We start from the raw sequence: 23,434 nt of genomic DNA, 5'->3' as shown, positions 1-23,434 counted from the left end.
TTGATTAGTAATGATGTGTGATTTATTTGGTGCTCTTATTGCATATTATTTGTGTAGTGCTTATGGAGGCACTTTTCTTGAAGAATATTTGCCTTGTTCTAAGGGAGTCTTTTTAAATTAAAGAAATGCATCAGAAATACAGAATGTGAGAAGTTCCTTAAGATAAGATGTAATGTTGATAAAGCACTCCAAAAATCTGGACTGCTTTTCTGGCTTGTTACAGTCAGTATCTAACAAAGAGCTGCGCAGGATTTGGAATTAGGGTACATAAATGCTACATGTAAAGTGCTTTGCTGAATCCAAGTTTAACACTCACTAAAATTAAGCAGCATTTAAGAGCTTTGGTGTACATGGAAACTGTAGTAATGTCTGAAGGTAAGCCTGGTAATTTGTATTCAAACTGAGTTCTGGAAAGTTAAGTATTGGAAATTATTATATTGTCTATAATTGAAAATTGCACTCCTGAGAAACAGAGTTGAGGCTGTGCATCAAAATTCATGAATGAGAATAAAAGATCCAGATTTACCTTTCAAGACATTCATAGGCTCACTCACCAGACAGTTCTAAGTTTGACATTTGAGATATTTTAAAAAGCATAAATGAAATCAGAGTCATAAAGAAGAAAGTAAGAGGATAATAAGTGACAAAAAGAAAATTCACCCCACCAGCACTTTTTCTCTTTATTGAAAAGGTCACTAATTGAGGAACACAGAGCTATTCATGGTAGCTCTTAACTTTGTAACTAGCTAGCAATAAAGTCAATGGCATTGTAAATGCCGCACACAGATAGAAATACTTGTTTAGCTGGAAATAAATGACACACAAAATAATCACTTAATATTTACTTGTCCACTAAAAAAAAATTTCAGGACATACATATTTAAGAATCAAATGCTTTAGTAAAATTTAATTTCCAAAGCATTGGAAAGAATTAAAATCAGAGTAGTTTTAGCTGCAGGTGTGTTGCCGGCTTTTAGCTCCACCTGCTGTGTGCAACTGAAATAACAGAAACACTGAGCTCTGTTTTTAAAAAAACCCTGTCCCAAGGGCCCCTAAAGCAGAGCAGGAACCCACAATATGTAGCTGATAAGTGAAACAGCACACAGCGTGCAAGTGTGAGGGCAGGTTCTGTTTGAAAACAGAGGCTCCAAAGGACCTTGGGGGTTAGGGAATTTTAGACCATCAAAAACTTGTAGACAGTTTTTCTAGTTCTTCTTTGAACTGTAAAATATCTTTTTTCACTTTAAGTGCCTTTCTGAGATATCAAAGGCATTTCTTACACTGCCTTCACTGAATCCAAGGTCTTACAAAGTTTTACACAGAGATTCCCACTCCCCTTCTTATCCCGAGATAAAACTACCCCCAGAGGATAAATATTTTCAAGGCACACTCTATATGAGGAGAGAAAACACAGCCTGAGCCTTGCTCTGCATGCCAGCAGAAGGCTGCTTGCATAGAGATCTTCCAAGCTGCTCCAGGAGAAGCCATTTTAGGGACTAATTTCAGAACTAATCAATTGTTTGCTTAAAAAAGTGGTTACTATAGAAATTATCATTATGGATTGGCTGACCCAGGTAAAACGCAAAGTGTAAGAAATGTTGATCCTTCTAGCTGACTTTTGTGCAGCCTACAACAGATGCTGCCTTAAATGTCAGCAGTTAAAAAAGGAGAAAAAAACAACCAGCAAAACATTAATTTGACAAGTAAACTTTAATATTCAAATATAGGTGATGCGGCTTTGGCTTGAGAGGTCTCATTTAGAGTTTTGAGTTACAGATCCCTTATACATGAAATACACAAAAAAATGCACTTTATCTTATGATTTGTGCTGCCTTTGTTTTATGTTACCCGTGATGACACTTGAAGAGAATGAGAAAGCATCCAGAATCTTGTCCAGATGCCCTTTGCCTCTATTTGCCATGGTGTTTTTCAGGTTTATACTCACAAAGGATAATAATTTTGAAAGCTTATCAAGCAAATTAGGAGCCTGAAACACACCTTTGGAATAATTTATGCATGTTAAAATGTAAGGATCACAGAGTGCTAGCGCATTTTAGGATTTCAAGTACTTAAGCCATTTCTTAACTAAGACTCCCAAAGTACTAAATATATTATAGAACAGATGTTTTTTAACGGAGCACTAGCAGATTTATTAATTGAATCACTTGTTGAAAGGTTTTGCTTTCTGGACTTGTTTTTCCTTTCACAGTTCTCCCTGTGAGGAAGTGGTCAAAGCTGGCATGATGTTGTAAGTGTCACTCATAGAAATGCACCGTCAGTATCTGAGAGGACACAAATGATTCACAAGGCACTTGAGCGGGATGTCTGTGTGTTTCCAATGAATTGATCACGGGTAAGGACAGCCAAGGCAAAATCACCTGACTTGCTGCACCAAAGAGGCAGAAGTTGATCCCAAAGGGACTTTCAGACTGGAGGCATTTGAGTGTGAACAGTAATGTAAATTTACCTTCTGCTGTAACTCTAGGCACTTCTCCTGGACTAGTGCTTCTTCTCTTAAATTCTCCATCTGTCTGGACTGTTTTTATTTTCTTTACTCACAAGGCCACACCACCTGAGATATTCACAGTAAACTCGCTGTATTGAAGAAATACAGATAGTTAAAAAATGTAATTTAAAGCAAATGATATGGCTACATAAAATCTGTTTCATATAATTCTTTTCCATATGCAACTTACTGGGATTAAAAATGAGTGGTTTAGACAGGGCTTAAAATGTGTATCATGGACAACTGCACTTCTCTGAATGTTCAAACGTTTGTGTTCTTTTTCTTCTTTCTCCCTTTGCCTTGGACAGCAGTCATTGCATACCTGCTGAACAACTTCAGTTCTGTTACTCCTGTTTAAAGTAAGTCATGGTGATCTAATTGTAGTTTATCTTACCTCCCATTTCACATGGATCTTCCATGCTAGGCACCAAGGAGGTCTAGTGAGCAAGTCCCTTTGGTATGTGTGTTGAGACGATACAATCTGGGGTTCACAGTTCCCTGAATGATACAAATAAAAACATTCCAGCACATATAGAAGCTGCGAAGATGACAAAACTGTACATATCAAAGACAACGAAAGCATTCAGCAATGAGAATGGCAGGCTTGGGGTTTGGATCAAAGTTTATTTGGATGATCAACTTATTAGCCTTGTGGAAGTTGTAGCAGTCCTGAGTTCAGGTTAAAAATTCAAGAAGTTATGAACTTTTTTCAGTCCCTGTATTAATTGCAAACAAAAGTCATGCTCCCTTGTTCCCTTGCTTCCTGACCTTGACAATGACAATGCTTCCAGCAGCTGTAAATGAAACTGAAAGTAGATCTTTGAGGCTAATTAAACCACAGCAGAGGTTTCAACACATTGTTTGTCCTGTAGAACTTTTTAAGGACTCTGGCACACAAGGAGACAGTTCCTGAAAGTATTCACTGAATCCAGACCCCAAGCTTTCCCACTACACCTACGGAGTGCTCAGTGGAATGATCAGTAACCTGGAGGAAATAGAATAAATACAGAAGCAGAAATCACAGATGAAAGAGATAACAAAGGATTGTCATTTGTCTCCATGTTTAGGAGGGTGGTGAGGCCCTGGCACAGGTTGCCCAGAGAACCTGTGGCTGCCCTGTGCTTGGAAGGGTCCAAGGCCAGGTTGGAGAGGGCTTTGAGCAACCTGGGATAATGAAGGGTGTCCTTGCCCATGGCAGGAAGCTGGAACTGGGTGATCTTTAACATCCATTTCAATCCAAACCAGTTTGTGGTTCTATGATTCCATGATTTCCTGCAGCTTTATGCTACCAATAACCCAAGTGTCCAAAGTTAACCAACTTCACAGACTCACCAGGGAAGGAAATGTGTTTTTTAGTTATTACTGCCCTATTTACAGTCTACACTGACTTTTCAGTGATGTGCAATCCATTCCCTAAGAGCCCTGTGTACAGGAAACAGCTATAGGTCATACACCCTTCTGGAAACTGGGACACAAAAAAAAGCTAATTAAAAAATATGGATTCTTTACTCCTTCATTATGTCTTGGTGATTATCATAGTATTTACAAGAATGTTTTAGTTTGGGTTTCTAAAATACAAAGTGCTGGAGAAGTGGCACACCTTCCCATGGTATTCAAACCATCCCAAGATTAGGAGCAGACTTCAGTTAACAGCTTTTGCCCACAACAAAATCAAATATTATAAGCCCCATGGGTCTAAAACTGAGTTTCTCTGAAGAAGTGCTTTGCTCGCTGTTGCACTCGCAGAATCTCAGAGTCATTTTAGGTTGGGAAACATCTCTGGGACCCTTGAGTCCAACCTGTGATCAATCTCCAGCTTGTCAACCAGACCAGAGCACCGAGTGCCCTGTCCAGTTGTCTCTTGAACACCTCCAGGGATGGTAACTCCACCCCTTCCCTGAGCAATCCCAGTGCTTGACAACCCTTTCTGAAAATAAATTCTTCATTTCCAACCTCAACCTCCCCTGGCACAACTTGAGGCTTGTTTCTTCTTGTCCTATTGCCTGTGACCTGGGAGCAGAGCCCGACCTCTACCTGGCTGCTCCCTCAGCCGCTCCTCATGATTTCCTCTCTGGATCCGTCCCCAGCTCCACTGCCCTTCTTTGGAAGGGCTCCAGCACAAAAGGCTCAAGCGAGGGTGGCAGGGAGAGGGGGTAACCGGGCTGCTGTGAAATGGAGGAAAAGGACTTGCTCTGCAGTGCCGAATGAGGAGGCGCCACTCTTTGAGCAGAACAGAGGTCACCTCCATAAAAGAAATGGAACAAACAGTCTCCGACAGGCCGCCCTGCCTGTGCCAACACAAGCGGCGCTGCTCACTGCGCTCCATCTGACCCTGGGAGTAGGACACACACAGATAAAATACTACGGCTGCCTTCATTGGCAAGAAGCTGGAGCCTTTCCAAGTCTAGCAACCTGAATGGACGCTTGCAATGAGGTGCGAATGCACCCAGCATCAAAGGCAGATTTGTGATACAAGGTGGCGGAGAGTAACCGCAGCCCGAGCTCCGCGGCACAAGCGTTCACTCGAGGCCATTCCCCACCTCACACCAGCCTGGGAAGGGGCAGAGAGAGGGAAGCAAACAGCTCCAAGGGTAAAACCCACCTCTGCAGCCACCCTTCTACACCATTGTAGGGCTGAGATTACCTATATTCACTTGCAGTTCTCTTTTCTGCCTCTTGTGATGACAACAAATAATACAAGAAATAAATGCTCAATAACATATATGGTGTATGTAATTGTAACAAATAACAAAGGTTTAATCTCTGCTTGCAGCCCAATAAAAACTAGTAAAAATCAAAGCACTTGCATTCATTTTAATGCCAAAAAAAAAAAAAAATTATAAGAGGACAAAAGTATTGTTGTCACTGATCTGCCACCACACATCTCATGCTGGTGTGGTTTGGGATTTCTGTGCAGTCACACCAGGAAGTTGGAGGTAGGTCGCTAGAGTATTCAGTTTATTCCTCCTGGATCACATCAAACTGTCATCTGCTGAGTTATTTATAAAGAAAAAAATAATAATATATACATATCTAATATATATAATAATATATATAGACCTTGTACCTGATGATTAATCTTCTGAATTGGAAGGTGAGGAGTCTGTGTCAGTTATTTCCAGCTGACTTGGAAATAATTTAATTTAACAGTGGGGCTCTTACAACCAAGGCAGTCCTTTTATTAAGAACATACAGAGGCATGTATCAGGATGTTTTGATGGGATTTCAGCAACACAAGGATTTGGGGGGAACTGTGCAGACTCCACGATGAGTGCCAGTTAAGGATTTATTTAAAAAGTAATGTGTGATTTCAGAGGAGCTGCAGATCTGACCAGGGCTCTACAACATCAGCCAAATAAGAAAAACTATCTAAGTAGTCAAATAACACGAGTCTCTTTTCTTTTCTATAAAATATAACCAGAACAGGCATTGTTGGTTTGAAACACCAGTTCCAAAACATCCACAGTGTACCAGTGCATAGAGCCATTACTGATCTTCACAACTTGTGTTTCTGTGATTAATGTTTATTTTCAACAGTTCTAAATGTAAAATGGAAAAAGCCCATTTCTTCAGTGAGGAAGCCACAATTTAAATATTTAACACATTTAACTTATATTTAACTTTGGTTACTGCAGGACTTGGCCTGCCCTAAGGGAGGCAACAGTATTAATATCCCGAGTACACTTTGGGGATGAAAATTGGGGTAGGGGGCCTGAGGGCTGAATCAGGGCATGACATATTCAAAGGGTTTCATTAAAGAAACTGATCAAACTGACACGGGCATCTTCATGTTTGTCATTTTTAGTGAAATTGTATGAAAGTTGTTGTAAAACAGGGATTTGGAGGTTCCTCTTAAATGCGGAGCGCCTGGTGGGAGCCAGCTGTGTGGAAGAACACAGACCCCAGAGACACTTAGGTTGGAAAAGACTACCGACTTCAACCTTTGACAGATCACCACTGACTGCCATGTCCAGTCGTTCCTTGGACATCGCTTTTGACTGGAATTCTGCGCTCTGCAGTTTTACTGACCATTACCTTCAGCGATACTCCACCAATTTATCTCCTGATCCTTCTAGCGACGCCCCCAACACCCCCCGCAATTTCTATTATAAGAGGCGTTTGGAGATTGCTTTTTAACGCATATTGTCCGCACTGCGAGAGAGTCCATCTCTTCCGGGCGGAATTGTGAGTGCTGTGGGGTTTCAACGCGGGCCCCCCTCACCCGAGGGGTTTCCCGCCCTGGGCGCGCTCCCTCAGCTCCGCGGGGTCGCGCCGGGCCCTGCGGGGCGACTCGCGGCGGAGGCCGCGCCGAGCTTGCCCGCTGCCCTTACCGAGGCGCAGCGCGCTGAAGGCTGAGGGTGATGACGCAAGCGGCGGTTCCGGCGCCGGGGCGGCGAGCGAGGCGGCGGCGCGGGCGGAAGGGAAGGAAGGCGGCGGGGCGAACGCGGTGTCCGGCCGCCGCCGCCGCGGTGCCGCGCCTGGGAACGGGCAAGGGGCGCGAGGGGAGCGGGAGCGGGCGGCGCGAGGCGAGGGCGCGAGCGCGCGCCGCGCGAGGGGAGCGCGAGCGGCGCGAGCGGCGGCCGCCGGAAGTATCGCGAGAGTTGGCGCGGCGGCGGCGCCGGCGCTAGAGGTGACCGAGGCAGCGGCGGCCGCGGGCGCCTCCTCCTCTTTTTCCTCCTCCTCCTCCTCCTCCTCCTTCTCCTCCTTTTCCTTCCTCTCCGGCCATGGAGAAGGCGGTCGGCGCGGCGGTAGCGGTGACGGCGGAGGAGGGAGGCGGTGAGGGCGGCGGCGGCGAGGCCGGCAGCGCCACAGCAGGGCCCGGTCCCCCGGAGGGGCCGAGCGGCCCCGCCGCGCCGCCGTCGCCGTGCGGGCCCGGGGCGGCCGGGCTGGTGCGGGTGTGCGACCTCCTGCTGAAGAAGAAGGCGGTGCCGGGCAAGGCGAAGCGCGGCGGGCGGGCGGCCCGGCCGGCCAGCAGCAGCGAGAGCGGCGGCGGCGGCAGCGAGAGCAGCAACAACGGCAGCGACGACGAGGAAGAGGAGGAGGAGGAGGAGGAAGACGAGGAGGAGGAGGAGGAGGAAGAGGAGGTCTCCGAGGTACGGCGCGGGGGAGGCCCCGGGGGTTTCCCTGCTGATCCGGTTTCATAATTCCAGCTCGCTCCCGGCTCCCCCCGCCCTCGGCCCTGCGGCAGAGCCGGGAAAGGGGCAGCACCTCGTGGCGGGGCACGGCCGATCGCGGCCTCCGGTCGCCCCCGCCTCGGGGAGCAGCCGCCGGGGCCCCCCGGTTTTCCCCAGGGGGCTCCCTGCGAGCCGCAGCCAGCGGCAGCCTTCATCCCCGGTGTGGCTTTATCCCGAAGGGAAAGGCCCAGGGGCTGCTGCAGGTGCTCCCTGCCGCCGTGCTGTGTGCCATGTGCTATATCGCGGTGGATGTGGGAGCCGGGAGAGGGAGAGCCGAGCGGTGGGAATGCTGCCGGCAAGCCCGGGATGGGGCTCCGGAGGCAGGCCGGAGCGCTGGCTGCGTGGCTGGAAAGGTGTTGGCGCGCCCAGTGGTGGGAATAGGTCGTCTTGGAGAGAGTGTGCAGGTAAAGCAGGTGAAGGTGCAGCTAGGCGAAAGCTGCCGGAGTGCCCAGGGCGTTGAACTGTTGAGTGACGTTTTCTGCGAAGCTGAAAGCCGCCCTGAATCCATGCAATGCAAAAAGAAGTCCAGGGAAGCATTAATAACTCGGTTTTGTCTGGTGATAGGATTTTCAGGTAGGTATTGCTGGAAAAGGCCAGTAAGGCTGGGAGCCCCTTATTTGCATATGTAGTCACACAGGCTTGCTTTGTTGAATGGCTTTAATTTTGTAACCTCCCCAGCTGAACATTCACTTCTGCTTTGTTGGTTTTTTTTTTTATGTAGTGCCTGCAGAAAAGTCCACTTGAAGTTTTTTAGCTTTTCTTTGAACTTGGTTTCTAAGCGGTTTGGCTTTCAAGTGATATATCTACAGTTCTGTTAGAAATGGGGCAGGAAGGAAGAGTCTGATAGGTTCAAGGAAGGGCTGGGCTAGGATGGTGATAGCTTTTTCCACGGTTGGGCAGCAGTCTGCATTTTATTCCTGCTGAAGTTGATACAAGAAGCATTTTATCCAGCTCTTTGAGATAAATTGCACGTAGTGAGCATGTCTCAGGGAGTCTGTATGCTTTTTTCTGTGGTGTTAATTTTTAGGAAAGTCGATATCATTGTGTAGGTAGAAGTTTTTATGGTGTAAGACTTGTAGGATAGCTGAACTGTGTTGTCCAGCAGCCCTACAGATGCTTGGAGAGCTCGGTTGAGCAAAGGCCTTAGGAATTTGCTGGGGTGCTGTGTGGTGAAGGGATGGAGGCCCTGGAGTGACTTCAATGTATCAGTTGACAAGCTCTGAGATCAATTGCTTGTGATGGAAACATTCAACAGAGTTTGTGTCAAGCCAGACCTGCTGGTGAAGTCACAGGCAGGTTTTATTTAGTGGTCCAGAGCCGTTCTTCCCAGTGGCTCCTTACACTGGGAGCTTCCAGGTGCAATCCTGTGTGCAGCAGGATGGGAAGGGCAGAGACAGCTGAGGAGTACAGGTGGTGGGTGAGGTGAGCTTTGCCTGCTTGCTGTGCCCTCAGAGCCATAGGTGCCTATTTCACATTCTTTGGGAGCTGCAGAGAGGAAGAAATGCCAGTGATCATTAAATATCATGAGGCAGCAGAACAGTTGATTTTTTTTTTCTTTGATAGAGTGACATGTGCTGTAGATACTGATATAGGCAATTTGTGAAGGCAGTTTGGGCATCTAGAAGCTTCCCCAGTGGTTTAATCTTATCCTAAGTGAGGGCTTTCCCAGGCTGGGTGGTCTGGGATTAAATATCAAGCCGGGCTAAATAAGCAGGTGAATAATACTGACATGATGACATTCAGGATTCACAACAAAATATATGCCACATGCTTCGTTTATAATTGTTCTTGATCATGCAAAAATCTGTTCTAGTCTTTCTCCTAGTGACTTCAGGATGAAGTGATGCAGCTGGTAGAATATGCACAGCTGAAGTCACAGTTTTTAGGAATGTGAGCATGAGGATGGCCTGATTAGTGGAGCAGAGCATCCAACTTGAATGTCATTCCCAGCAGCTCCTGGGGAGGGAAAGTGTTTGGAGTGTTCTCAGTGAAAGGGAGGTTTCCTTGTCTGCAAGGAACCTGATGGTTAGTTTTGGCTTTTAGAAGCTTAAAAAAAACCCCACTGTAGGAACAAAGGGCTTTTTAGTTGTTTGGGGGTTAAATTTTTATTTTATTTCACATTTTCTTGAGTTGTGCCCAGCTCTGCAGTTGGATTGTGGTCTTCTGACCAGGGGCAGTGTGGAAGGCACATGAAGTGAAAAACACAAAGAAATGTAAGTTGCTGGTTTTGCTGTAAATGGAAACTGCTGTGGGAATGCTGCAGAAGCTGGTGTTCCCTCCCCTTCATTATCTCTGTAAACTTAAGATAGTTTGTCTTAGGCTATTTTTTGCCCTTCCCATGCTTAATACATTAAGACTTCTCTAATCTCTGAAGCAAAGTGCTTCTAGATTTGACTGCTAATGAGACTGCTTCTAAAATTCAGGAGTACAGTGGCAACAAGTCCAAGGAATTCTAAAGGGAAAGCTGGCACATCCTGAGTCACAGAAACCCCAGGAGTAGAAAAAGATGTTGTTCAGCTTAGCTGTTGCTGAGCTGATGGAATGGAATCGAGAGTTATGGTCAGCTGTTTTCATGTCCATGTCTAAACTCCATCAGATCTCAGTGTGGAAACACAGGCACTGTGGAGAGCTTTGGGAGCAGTTTAAGGGAAATGTCATACCAACAACCTAATGAGTTCCAGTGACACTGTTCATAGCAACCTCCAAGGCTGATCTTTGAAATCGCAGCAAATTACTGCAAAACCCCAAGACTTTAGGTAGTAGGGTCCACTGTTGTCTGTAAAAGGTGAATTGCCTTTTTCCTAAAAAATAGTTGTTTAAAAATGGCAACTTTTCTCAGTATACAGAAGGAGCAATCTTGAAGTATGAGAAGAATGACAGTAGGAGTTACATAGCAGGGGAAGTCAACCTGCAGGTTCCTTCCAAGTGTTCTTGTATATACAAAATTTGTTCAACACTTCCATTCATAGTGAAAAGGGTAAAAAATGAGCAGGTCCTTGTAGCAGGCTGCTGCTTAGAAACCTGATGTCCAGACTGCATTAGGGCTTCTCTTATTTAACACTGAAAGGTTTAGTTGTGTAATAAAAATTGTTTACAAGCTTGTTTCAAGTCTTTGAACTTGGAGGAGGTTTGCTGCTGGCAGTGAAATTTATAATTGCCCTTTAGATCCATCTTGGGAATTTGTGAGTTTCATCTTGTCCATGAATCCTGTGATAATCCAAGGTGTAGATCCACTTTGGATTTATGTGTATTTATTACCTTTTCTGTTACTGGATTCTTAGATACTGTGCAAATTAGCCTTCCATAATGTAATCCTCAGTTAACTATACCTGAAAGTGCTGCCCTATGCAAAGGATACTTCTTGACATGTTTTGGCTGTTTTTTAAGCATTCTTGGTTCACTTGAGCCTCCTGGAAGTAAAAGCTCATTTTTGTTTTTTCAGCTGCAATTGAAATAGTAATTGAACTGAGCTACTAAGATGAAGTAAGTAGAACAACACAACACCACCAGTCCTCTAAAATTTCTTAATGCAGAAGAAGCTGCTCTGAATTCCTTGGATTCAGATTTAAGGCAAAGTTAATATGGAAACTTGGGCATCCTGGTGTGGTTTCAAGAGCATTATAGGCACATGGTTGTAATTTAAATTGGAAAAGACTTGAAGAGCTTATGTGTTCAAACGAGCTGATTTGAAGCACAGAATTTATTTTAGAAACCTGTTTCCTTTTTTTAACCCTAACAGTCTTCATCAGAATCCTGGAAGAAGGCCTTTGGATTCTGCAGGGTCACCATGCCTGGCTTGACCACTGTGTGATGTGTACCCTTTGACTGCCATTGCTTTCCTTGGGTCCTCCCAGATGTGACTGAGCATGCAGCTGGCAGGGCCCTGTCCTTGGAATAGTGTGACATCCGCAGTTCAGGCTCAGATTCTGCTGCCTTGTTTATCTTCTAATTATTTTTTTTTTCCCTGTCTGTTTCAGCTGTGTTTTGCCTGTACCACTTAGTTTCTTCCACTGAAATGAGGAAATAAGAGAGAAATACTGTAGGATGGTTCTCAAAAATCTGTGAAATCTCAAGGTTTATCCCAGGGCTATTGCTTGGGGAATCCTACAGCCAGGTTTCACAGTAGTGAAACCTGCTGTAGTTGACCCCAGGAAGCATTAGCCAAAACTGTTTAATATCCTAATATCCCTTCCTTACTGTTCCTGGACTAGGTTCCAGCAAAATCAGGTTGGTTAGACCTAATGCTTTTTATTTTTTTAAATTGTTAAATATGACTATATTTTTGTGTGCTTTATTTAATTCAAGTAATCAGTGAATATCTGGGTTGAAAAAAAAAAAAAGAAACTCCATCAGCAGAAAATTACCACTGCAGAAGGTGGAGTTCAATATTAGCGGCACCATGTGAATTTGTTTACTTCCTTAGATATTTCTTCAGGAAATGTCCTTATAAATATAATTCCCATGTGCAGGCTGGAGCCAAACACCTCATGTTTTTAACCAGTAATTCAGTTCTGTAAAGAGAATGGTTTCTCTGGAAGAGGTTTAGCTGAGAGAATTTCCTCATCTGTCAAGGCTGAAGGCAAATGGGATTATGTATGTTTGTTTTTTTCCCCCTCTATCTGTGTTTTAAAACCAAAACTGTTGGTGCTTATTTAGGATATAGGTGATTTGCAATTGGATTTGGGAATTGAAAAATCAATGTTGCCGATCCAAGATAAGTAAAAAGCCTTTGTTTTGGAGGTTAAGGGAACATGCCCTTTTAACTTGGTGTTAAATAAAAATTGGCTGAATTTGCTGGTAGTGTCTTTGGGCCATCTGAACAGAATCCATGGCTGCCTAGGTAGACATTGTTTGTTTGTTTTTTCCTGAAATGCTGTGCTTCTGGTTTCTTGGTGGTGTGGCTCTGTAGGTGACTCAGCTGAAATGACATCCTGAAGATGTGCGGTGTCCGTAGAGCTTCTGCACCTGTGTGGGACTTCTTTTGTCATGTCCATAACTTTGGATCTATTGAGTATGGAAATTGTTGCTGAGGAAGGACAAATGCTGGGTAAGGTCATTGAGCTGATGTGTGTACTTAGGGGAAAAGTCTTCCTTAACATGAAGTTGGCAGTGAGTATCAGTGTGTCTTGGTGTTACTGTGGGAATGCTGGTGACCTCCATCCAGTCATTGTGCAGTGTCCACAGGAATTCTGGAGAAAAAAATCCATTGTTGACCAATGAAGGGCAGCATTTCCTGTGTGTTTGCACTAAGCAGTGCTTTGTGTTAGTCGGTACTGGGAGAGGTTATCTCAGTATTCCAGATGTTTTTCAGCTGGGTTATCCCTCATAGGCCGTCCTAAGCTCATGACTGTGCAAAGAGCTAAAGCCACATGGAGGTATTACTTAACTCTTGTGTCACCTTGTTTTCACATGAGATAATAGTCGTACACCAGCCTAAAAATCGGCCACAAAGCCAAGCATGTCTTTAATACATCCTTGTTTGTGCTTGCAGTATTTTCTTTTAGGCTGCATGTTGTCATTAGGATGATTCTGTTGGCGTTACTCAAAGCAGTTTTTGACAAATTCAAATTACTGGTGTTTGATGTACAGGAGTCATTCCTCTTCTGTATTTTACCTGCATCCTCAAATTCCTGGAGCATAATGGTATATTCTAGGAAATTAGCTGAAGTAAACCTTTATGTTATGTTTTTCCCTGCCCCACCCCAATATCTTACGTGGTGTTAATCATCAAGAGTGGATAATGTGTCCAAATAAGCAGCTGCTCAGAGCTAGAAATATGTTGGAACTTTAAGAAATTTGATGAAATATTGCTATTTACAATATGAGGTTGGGATTTTGGCTTCCATTCTCCTGAAGTTCAACTTGAAACAATCAAAAAGTGCCTAGATTCTTTATTTTTTAGGTTCAAACTGAAGACATTTTGCACTCAGTAATACGAATTCAAACTGCTGCTAAGGGGGCTGCCTCGTATTTGGTCTAGGATTTGCTTTCCCTTGTGCTGATGTACAAGGAATGGTTCTTTCTGGGTCTGTACCTCTATGCAGGAGCAGTTTTGGGGACTACAATCCCAGCAGAAGGGGAGTATCTGAAATCCCCCCTGTCTCATGCAGGGAATGATTCAGAAATAAGAGGAGGAAGATCGCTCTTACCCTCCCAGCTGTACCTCCCATTTCTTCCCACGCATAAGAAAAAACTAAACACTTGAAGGAGAAGCTGAAGCTCCCTTGTGCATCTGTGTCTGGCAGGTGACTCACGTGTTTTCCTGTCCTGGAGCTCTCCCATTTCCAGACTTCAGGTATTCTTGCCTTTTGTTCAGTCTTGTCCTGAAATGCTTTGCCAGTGGAATTTTCCTCTTGATGCTGTTCTGCAGGTGTGAATTGTTCTCCTCCACACAATGGGGAACAATGCTTTAATGAAGTTGAAATGTTCAAGTCATGATGCGACTTAGTTTTTTTCCTCAAGTGCTCAGTGCTGTTCAGCCCCTGCATCAGCGTGGGTATAATCCCACTGAAGTTGGGGGAGTTGGGCTTGGAGGAAGGGAAGAAAAAAAAAGGCATGCAGTGCTCCTCCCAGCCACTTGGGAAATGATGTCGTCGAAGAAAAAAAAAAACTCAGTAAGAGAAAAAATACATTTCCAGTTGATCAGTTCCTGGATCCAGTTTGTCAGGCACAAGAGCTTGTGCTGACACAGCAGAGAGCAGGAACTCAGGCAGGGAGGAGGATGAGCACTGCCTCTTTCAGTGGGATAATTCATTTAAATCCCTGTCACAGAAAACATTTGCATTGTTTCTGAGGACTCCAATTGGTAAAAATGGTGCAGATCACTGAGAATTTTTGTCTTTAAGGGCAAACAAGTCTTCTTGACACTTCCTCTGGATCTTCTGCTTGGAAGTTACTGGAACAGATAAATCACACAGAAGTTTTTGGATTTTTCCATGTGTAGTTTAAAAACTCAGAGCCTCTTCAGATAAAATCAGCACTGACTTTTGTCTCTGGTATTTGTTCAAGTTCTTGAAAGCAGTGTATTAAGGATAGGAAGAAAGAGAGGAATTAAGCAGGATTTTAATAAAATACTTCAGCCTTTTGGTTTATCACCATCACTTTTATGTCTTAGTGCAGTGCAGCAAAGGAGTCACTTGAAGACTGGCTAAAAATGTCACAATTGTGCTTGGAATCATAACACAAAAAATCAAGCTGGCTTAAAGGAAAAAGCGCTTTGAATGTTACAGTCTGCTCCATGGATGAACATATGCCTTCTGTCCATCTCTGTCACTAGCAGAAGTGAAAGTTGGCATAACAGCATGCTGGTATTTTTGTGGAGAATCAGCTTGATCAAAGGGATAAATATAGTGGCCAACTTTCTGTGCTGAACTTCAGAAAAGGGCTTTTCTGGAGCTTGCATTAGGGGGGGAAGTGTCTACAGTTCTGTGTGAAATCACTCTCTAAATGCACTTGTGTCTTCAAGCTGAGAAAATTTACTAGTGTCTTTAGGCTGAGGTGGATTTTAGAAATGTGCTAGTTACCTGCACCACAGCTGGGTTCTGCAGAAATACTTAGGTTAGGGAATGGCCTGGTGTGATGGGTTGACTTAAGAGCTTCCCTCTGCCCAGAGTGAGGAATGCCTCTCTGTGCCCTCTGGAGCTGAGTACTGGTGGCACAGCTGTGCCAGGGGCCTTGTCTGTTATCAAAGTTGATATGGATGCTGATTCCTCCTGTGCTTTGGAGCTCTTGTGGCCCAGTGCTGTTCAGTTACATCAGAGTATGGCCAAAACCTGAGTTAGACCTAGGAAAATCTTACAATGGTAATAATTTACTGGTTTGGAAGAAGTGGGTGAAGTAGTGACACCCAATAAGCACTTGTTTGAGTGAATTAGATTTGAAGTGAAGCTACCAGTTCTCTCAAAGAACTTTATTTTAAAAAAAATATATTAAAAAAATTGCCGAAGTGTTTTCAGAAAGGCAGATGTCTTCAATGGTGGCTTTCATTGTAATCCAGAATTGGCTGTTACAGAGCACACAGCCTTTCCAAAAACCATTGGAATACTTGTTAATAGAAATAACTCAAGCAGTTTGTTTCATAACAAAACTATTGTCCATCCAGTCCAGAAGATACTTAGTTTTTAAAAAAACTTTTTGTCAGCTTCCCCAGCATTTATTAAACGTGGTCATAGTAAAATAATTCTGTCAGGCTCTGTGTGTATGATGTGATTTAAATGTGGTGGAAGGGAAGGAGGTTCTTCTGTGGGAGGGGTGTGTTGGGTTGGCAGGGGACTTCAGCTTGCCTGCTAGGGCAGTGTGGGGTTCAGCCATGAGGGATGTAGTGAGGGGTTTGAGGAGGGTCTTAAGTTTTTTTTTGCTTTGGACTCTTGGACACCCTTAGGGTTAATCTTGGGCTAGATCAGGCTCTTACTGTGAACACATCTTGAATTGAGGGGCAGGTGTTTGTGAGTTCGGGGTTTTATCTGCTGGTAATGTGAGATAAACTGAACCTGTGATTTTATTTCTGGAGGCCCAGCAAAGAGGAGATGGAGAACAGGAGGTATTGAACTCCAGCGTTCAGCTAGAAGTATTTCTGTCTGGCAGCTGGTCCAACTACACTGGTACTAAATGCTGGGAGTTGTGCTTTGTGGTCCCCAGTCTGTCCTGATCTTCCAGGTAACCTCAGATGAAAAAGGAAATAAACAACCATATTAAACAAAAACAGAGATCACATTAGTATCTCATGTTCTATTCAGTTTATGTATTTTTCTTTCTTCAGCCTTATGCCGCTTGTTCTGTTAAATTCCAGGCTTGATATTGCTGTCACTGGACGGAGTAGATTTTCCAGCCATTTTAGTCTATGAATTTGAAGATTCCAGCTGAGTAACTGTGGTTATTGAGAGCTCTGTAAAAGAAAGAAACATCAAATACATTGTTATGGTTCCTGATTTTGGAATAGGTTTCAAAATCTGGTATTAACCCAGTCCAAATTCATGATGAACAGCCTGAATGTAGAGCTGTTGAGACAACTATCTTTTTCACAGCCAGGAAAAGGAAGACAGGGACATCTCAATCCAGCAGATCCTGGATTAGAATTTGATGTGAAAATACTTGATACAATATTCACTCAATTAGAATTTATGTGTAGAAGTAAAGAGTAGATGAGGCCACTTAAAAAGGAGTAGGAGGCTTTGTCCTGAATAATGGCTTTTCCTGGTTTGAGGTTTCCTAATTCATGGCAGGGAACATGTCTGCACTTTGAAACTTTTTAAGAACTTGCACTCAAATTTTCATGTTCTAATGTGGAGGTATCTTGGATTACTACCTGCCTTAGGATTTGAGAGGTATTAGTATGAATGTTGTTGGACTGTATGTGCTGCTTCGTTACACACACCTTTTCTGTCACCACTGTTTCGCATGTGGAATGAGAAAAGCATAGAAGTTCATTTGTGTGAAGAAGGGTCTTCCATGTCCCAAGTTGTGTTTTCTGAACATGTCCTTCATTTCACTTGTATTTTTCCCAAAACCAGGGTTCTTCAGTGTGTTCAAAGTCCTTGGCCTACAGACTTGGAGCATTGTATTACCCAGTGAAAATGTACTGGGTTTACTCTGGATATTTTAAAGGAAGATCTCTAATAGAAAGCTCCCCTTAGACAAAAATGTTCACCAGTAATCTTAGATTTCTACCAAAAAACTCTTTCAAAATGCTCATGTGATTTTTGTCTCCCTTTTTCATCTCTTGTCAGGTACATTTGGATTTGCGCTGGGCAGTTCCTCCTTAGCAAAATCATAGAAGCTATCATCTCATGGTTGTTTTTTAGTGATGTTGTAGTTCAGTTCATCTTCAGGGCAGTACTGTGGATGAGTAAAGATACTTTCTTTCCTCCTTTTTCCATGCTTAGGTTTGACTTAGGGAGTTGAAATCCGGAAGAACTGGGCTGATGTAAGCACTGACCAGGGCGGAAGGGTCCTGGCTGATGAGCAGGATTTGTCGCTCTCTGTGCCAGCATGCTGCTTGCTTGCTGGGCTGTAAAACTCTGCTCAGGTGTTAGATGCATTTAGGAGAGATAAATAAGGACTTTATTCAGAAATGTTTTTTATAGTGTGCCTCTGGCTTCTGTCTCAAGGTGGATGGTATAACAACAAGAGGCTACTGATCAAGTGAAGATGATGAGCTCACAACTCTTGACCAGATAGAGCTTGCTTTTGACATTCCCTGTCTTCAGGTTCCTGGCTAAAGTGCTATAAACTGAGTGCTTTTTGGTTGAGCTTATATGATCTGTATTTCTGTTAACTTCCTTGAATGAGAAATCCTCTATGAAATGGTAATGCAGCCTGGAATGCTGAAATTCCTAATTGCCCAGCTATAACTGGAAGGAGGTCTCCACCTCTCTGAGAAGACTTCCCTGGGTATGGAGTTCTTACATTCCCTGATGCCACCACATCCTGACAGTTCATGCAAGCTGCCAAGTCAGCTTCCACAGCACAGTGCTTCTGTTTAGGGGAGAGCACATCGGAGGAGGGCTTTGTGAAGAGAGTTGTGGAAGTTACTCCATCAGACAGATCATAACTATCCTAGTCTCTCAACACTCAGTCTTGAAACCTTTTCTTTGTATGCAGTCTTTTAAATGGACGTAAAAAAAACCTTGGGATGTGTTAACTGCAGTACTTTCAAAGGTAGTTAAGTCACCTTTTGCAGATTCTTGTTTCTTGGAGCTGTGGAAAACCTAGATCTCATGGATAGCATAAGGAAAAGATTCCATCCTTTGCAGCTTTGTCCCTTGACCAAAAAGAAACTAACTGAACAGAAAACCCTGAATGTGTCAGAAGGGTCTGAAATGCCTTGCTGCTGCCCTAGGCTAAGGGAAGAATAGGCTGGAGAGAAATGAAAGATCTGTCTTGGCAGAAAACTTAGTTTTTGAGTGGGAAACCGTCTTGGATGGTCAAAAAAAGTTGTTACATGGTTGTTAGAGAAAAAAATATGCGGCTTGGTTATCAAAGTTTCCTTGTCTGTGGGAGATAACGGAGCTTAATCAAAAGGGGTGTGATAATGAGAATGGGCAGCAAGGATCATCTTGTGACTGAAAAACTCATGTGAAAGCTTCACTGTAGCTTTTGGTAGGAAAGTCTGAAATGCTCGGAGAGAGACATTGAATTATAATGCTGAGGGAATAAGAAAATCAGAATAAAAGTATGTCTTCAGTATTTATCAGGTTGAAGCCCATCATCCCTGCACATCCCCACCCCACTTTTAGTTGGAATTCACTGAAGCACCTGCCTGAAGGATGCTGGAAATTTAGCCAGGCTGACAGCTTCAGAGCTGTGATTGCTTCAAGAAGTGAAAGAAACCAATATACAATGTGAAAGCAGAAAAAAACAGATGGGGTCATGGTTTCAGGTGGTGCCTGAGGTTTGGGTTTGGACTGACTTGTTTTTATGTAACCATTGAGGATCTAGAAGTAGGAGTTGGGTGAATCTGTCTGGAGGGAGAACCTGAAACAGTAGGTTTAAAACTCATTTTGTATTGACATAGAAGTAAGTGACATTAAAAATTGCACCAAATGGTGATTGATGCCAACTGCCCCAAAACAGAGATGACGCTTTTGGGGTATAACAGGAAGAAGTAGCAGAGAAGAATGTTTTTAGTGTCTTGGTGGTTATACTGATATGATGGAGAGCTGCAAGTTACATAGACTGTAGTTCCTAATGAAGGTTGATAAATCCTAGTGCATTTATCTGGAGCAGTGGCTACCCTTAGGGGTATCTGTTTGGGGAAACATTTAGTACTGGCTTAGTTGTAAAGGGGTTTGAAAAATTGTTTTTATTCAAAGAGCAGATGTGAGGAACTGGGTTCAGTCCAGCAAAATGAACTAAGATGGGATTATCATCACTCTAAAAATGGAAGGACCAACACACGTTTGAAGCAGCCTTTGAGAAATCTGTGTTATTTCTAATTAATGTGAAATGCCCACCTTGTGTGTGTAAGTGTATCTTGTTTGGATTTTTCATTGTGATAGGTACCTCAGTTCCCAAGGTATTCTGAGTGACAGTGGTGGGGATTTTGCCTCCTGGCACTCTAACAGATAATCAGAATGTCACAAAATTTGTACTGAAAACCCACTCTGGTTTTTGGTCTTAATTGTCTCAGGAACTTCAGGATTCTGTCTGACTGTGTACTACTTCTGGAAAGGAAAATGCTTTGGAATGCCTGCTAAAGGGTATAACTGATAATTGGTTCTGTATTGAGGACCTGTCTTCAACTCTCCTTTTTTTCTTCTCAGAATGATTTGGTTTTTTAGTAATTAATGCACCTCGTGATTTTACTGAATAAGGTGTTAGTAGCTGCATGGGACAGGGTTTAAACAGCCCAACCTTGACACTGTGCTCTGAAAACACACACAAAAAAAGTGTGTTTATATGCTTTGGGACAGTTGGTGACCAGTACTGCTCGATCAGCTGTAACTAGATAACAATGTGCTTTTGTGATATAAGAGTGGGAATTGTCTGATCAATTGTTCAATGCTCACATTTCTGGGTGCCAGAATCTGTCTCGGATCAATGGTTGAAATGCTTGTGCTTCAGGGTGATGTGATTTCAGTTCAGAGCTGATGGTGGCTTGCGTGGTACCGGGAGGTTGGAAAGGAGGATCTTCCTAAAAACTGCCTGCGAGCTCTTGAGCGTGCACAGCTCTGCTTTGCACGAACAGCCAGGTTCTTGTGGAGGTTTTTACTCCCTCCTTGGTCATTTCCATGTAGTTCCCAGTGCTGTGTGAGGAGCACACCATGGAGCAAACCAGCCTAGATGTATACCCATCCCTAGCTTCGTTTTTCTCAGAACACTCTCGGGATTCCCCTTGGCTTAACGCACTTCATGGGGCTTGAAACATGACTTTGTCCCCTGTTTTTAATTGTCTCCTCAAGCTGCACTTCAGATGTTTTCTCCCCCACCTTCTGCCAGGGAGCAGAAGGGTTTTGGGTGTTTCAGGCTCACAGAGTGGAAGGGACGATGGATGGACACAGCTCAGACAGCTGTGTGGTTTTAGGGTACCTCTTGATCAGGAGAACAGGCTGATTTTTAGTAGTGGATGGTGATAAATGAGGGTGCTGAGTGGATCATGCCCTTCAGCATAAGGCTAAATAAAGATCGTTAGCTTTCAGGTAGGAGCTGAGATGATTCAAAGAGATAATGTGTTCTATCTTTCCTAATCAAGCACTTCAAGTAATTCCTAGAGCTGGACTTGAAAGGGAGGATGAAATGGGTTTGTGTTTACCTGTGCAGAATTAAAGATCTATTTCCTGACCAGTGTGTAAAACCCAAAATCACACAGAAAAGAAATTAATCACAAGGGTCTATATTTTTTTTGTTTGTTTTTACCTCAAAGTGATTTTTTATTTTATTTTTTCCTTTATTTTTCTGGAACAGAATGGAAGCATTTGTTAAAGCCTTACTTTGCACCACTGAGATCTTCAGTAAAACATCAAGAGTTAGGGATGGGCTTTTTAGAGTTTGGTATTCCATACTGTAAGTATTTTTGAAGTCTGAAAGAAAGTCTGAGTTCTCATTTTTCAAACAAGTGCTTCTTTTTAAGGAGCATTGTAAAGCTGCCAATTAAGGTGGGCTAGGGGAGAAGGAAGAAGGATTGGGTATTGAGGTTTTGAGTGTGAAATTTGGGATGTTTTGTTTGCTGTCTCCGAACAAATGTTGAGGGTGACTTGCTTTCAGTGCCAGGAAGGTTTTTTCACTGCCCTCAGGGCTCACACGCAGAGTCCTCATGTCTCTCATAGTGTAAGGGGAGCTCTGGATTGTTCTTTGGGTTAAGGTTTGTAACTGAAGTGATGCTGTTGCAGATGGGGCTCTGCAGTTTCCCAAGCAGAAAGGGAAAATGTCCAGCTCTGAAGGTGATTGTGTTCCTCCTTCTCCTGAAAATCTGGTGCTTCATTTGTGGATCTGGGGGAGATGATGCAGTTCAGTTTGCCCTGTGTGGAGCAGAGGGCTGCTTTTGTAATGCTGCTTTTGAATTTGAAAATGTTTTCAGTGGTGTCATGTGAAGTATCTCTAGCTCAGTGCTAAGTTGTGTGCTTTAAGCTCCTTTTTACTTTTTTTTTTTTTTTTTACTTTTTTTTTTTTTTGTGATATAAGGTATCTGTTAATGCTTTCTGAGGCTCAGAAGACTGAATAGCTTGTCTTTTGAAACACGAGTGTTATGTGGGAGGTGGTGGCTGGTTTTTTCCTTTTATATATGTATATACACACACAAAGAAATCCTTCAAGCTGTCAGGGACAGCTTTGTACTTGGGCTGATGCTTGTGCATTATTGCTGGATTTCATGTACACGGGAATAGTTGCAAGGGGCTGCCGGGGATGTTAGAAATGCCACCCTAAAAGCATGACTCCAGAGGAACAGTGGAATATTGTTCTGTGGTTCTTCCTTGAATTAATTCTTGTAAAACTGTTAAATCTGGGGTGTTCCCTAAAGTGGAAAAACAGTGGAAAAATGGATAGCCCGGGCAGGTGTTAAATTTGTTTGAAATAAGGGGCTTTGTCATAGGTGAGTAGGATGTAATTCCCATTTTTGGTGGTTAAATGTAATTTTTGAATGGAAGAATGCAGCTGTGCCAAACATTTATAATGATCAACTGGAATTTCTCTTTGTGATATTACTAGCCAATCTGGCCAGCTTTTTAAATCCAGGTAAGAATATTCTTGCTGTTAAGTGAGCGTTTTAAACAATTAGTATTTTTTGGAAAAGATAGTTAAACTAAATTATTACCATGAGTATTTCTTCAAGTAAAAACGTGAATTTAATTCCTGTGGCCGTTGGACTTCTTTGTGCTCTGCTGAAATGACATCATGAGAGAGGAGATTTTTGGGGGCTTGACAAGATTTATTATGCTGGATGTTTTGAACTGGAAAATGAGTTGTTTTGAGAGCCGCAGATATGATTGCTCGGTGATATTGACCTGCTGCGTGCAGAATTGGTATCGCTGTCACCTGAGATTATGGAATATGTAAGATACCATCTTTTGGTCCATTTGATGTTTTGGGTTAAGCAGAGAAGTGTGTAGGTAAGAAGTAGGTACTCATCTTGGTGGGGAGATGATGATGTTTCTCAAAGCTGCATTGTGGAGACCTCGCTCCATGCGGTCAGCACCTTTTCCTACCGGTGTCATACACAGCCTGTTTCTGGAATTCCAGCCCCCCGGGAGCTGGGTGGAGGAGGGAGGGATGAGGACAGCTGGAAACAGGGCAGCTGATGGAGCAGCGTTTGGAAAAGCTTCGGGAGGTTTTGGTGTAATGGGAAGACAGGTCATAGCACAGAAACAAATGTGGCACGGCACGGACCTGCCTCATCTGGGGCTGCGGCTTCTGCGAGTTCACGGCGGGGAAGGAGGTGAAGCGATCCACGGGAGACGGAAAAATGTGCTGGTTCTGCTCGGGCTTTTCCCCTTTGATTCTTCCGTGTTTCCATCGCCGGCGGGCGTTGGGCAGCGGCGCGCAGCCCCCCCCGCTCGCGGTGGTAGGCGCCGGGCGCGCTCGGGGTGGAACGGTCCATTTCCTGTTCCCGTGCCGCCGGCGGGGGGGGCCCGGCCGTGAGGGAGGGGGCGGCGGGGCATGGCGGCGGCGCGGTGAGGCGGGGCGCGGGCGGCCGCGATGGAGGCGTACGTGCTGGAGGACATCCTGGAGGTACGGCCGGGGCACGAACAAAGGGGGCCGCGGGATCGCGGGGGGTCGCGGGGCCGCCCCCCGGCCTCGGCCGTTGGGGCTGCGGCGCTCG

General features: G+C 44.0%; 1 protein-coding gene across 9 annotated transcripts in view; it reads left to right on the top strand.

Moving 5' to 3' along the window:
- Window positions 1–7,112: 7,112 nt before the first annotated feature.
- Window positions 7,113–23,434, top strand: part of ANKRD17 (ankyrin repeat domain 17) — a 68,923-nt gene continuing 52,601 nt past the window's right edge. For 3 of the 9 annotated variants that reach the window (XM_085578407.1, XM_085578401.1, XM_085578400.1), the window contains exon 1: window positions 8,264–23,343. In XM_085578407.1, the coding sequence (XP_085434533.1) occupies window positions 23,311–23,343 (33 nt within the window). In that variant the 5' untranslated portion in view covers window positions 8,264–23,310. Of the gene's footprint in view, window positions 7,600–8,263; window positions 23,344–23,434 lie in introns of those variants that run through there. The other 6 variants (XM_085578398.1, XM_085578397.1, XM_085578404.1 and 3 more) reach the window with 3 other exon arrangements.

This window comes from Lonchura striata, chromosome 4 (genome assembly GCF_050655825.1).
Source record: "Lonchura striata isolate lonStrDom1 chromosome 4, ASM5065582v1, whole genome shotgun sequence".
Lineage (NCBI taxonomy): Eukaryota > Metazoa > Chordata > Aves > Passeriformes > Estrildidae > Lonchura > Lonchura striata.
This window is presented reverse-complemented; position numbering and strand designations above follow the sequence as displayed.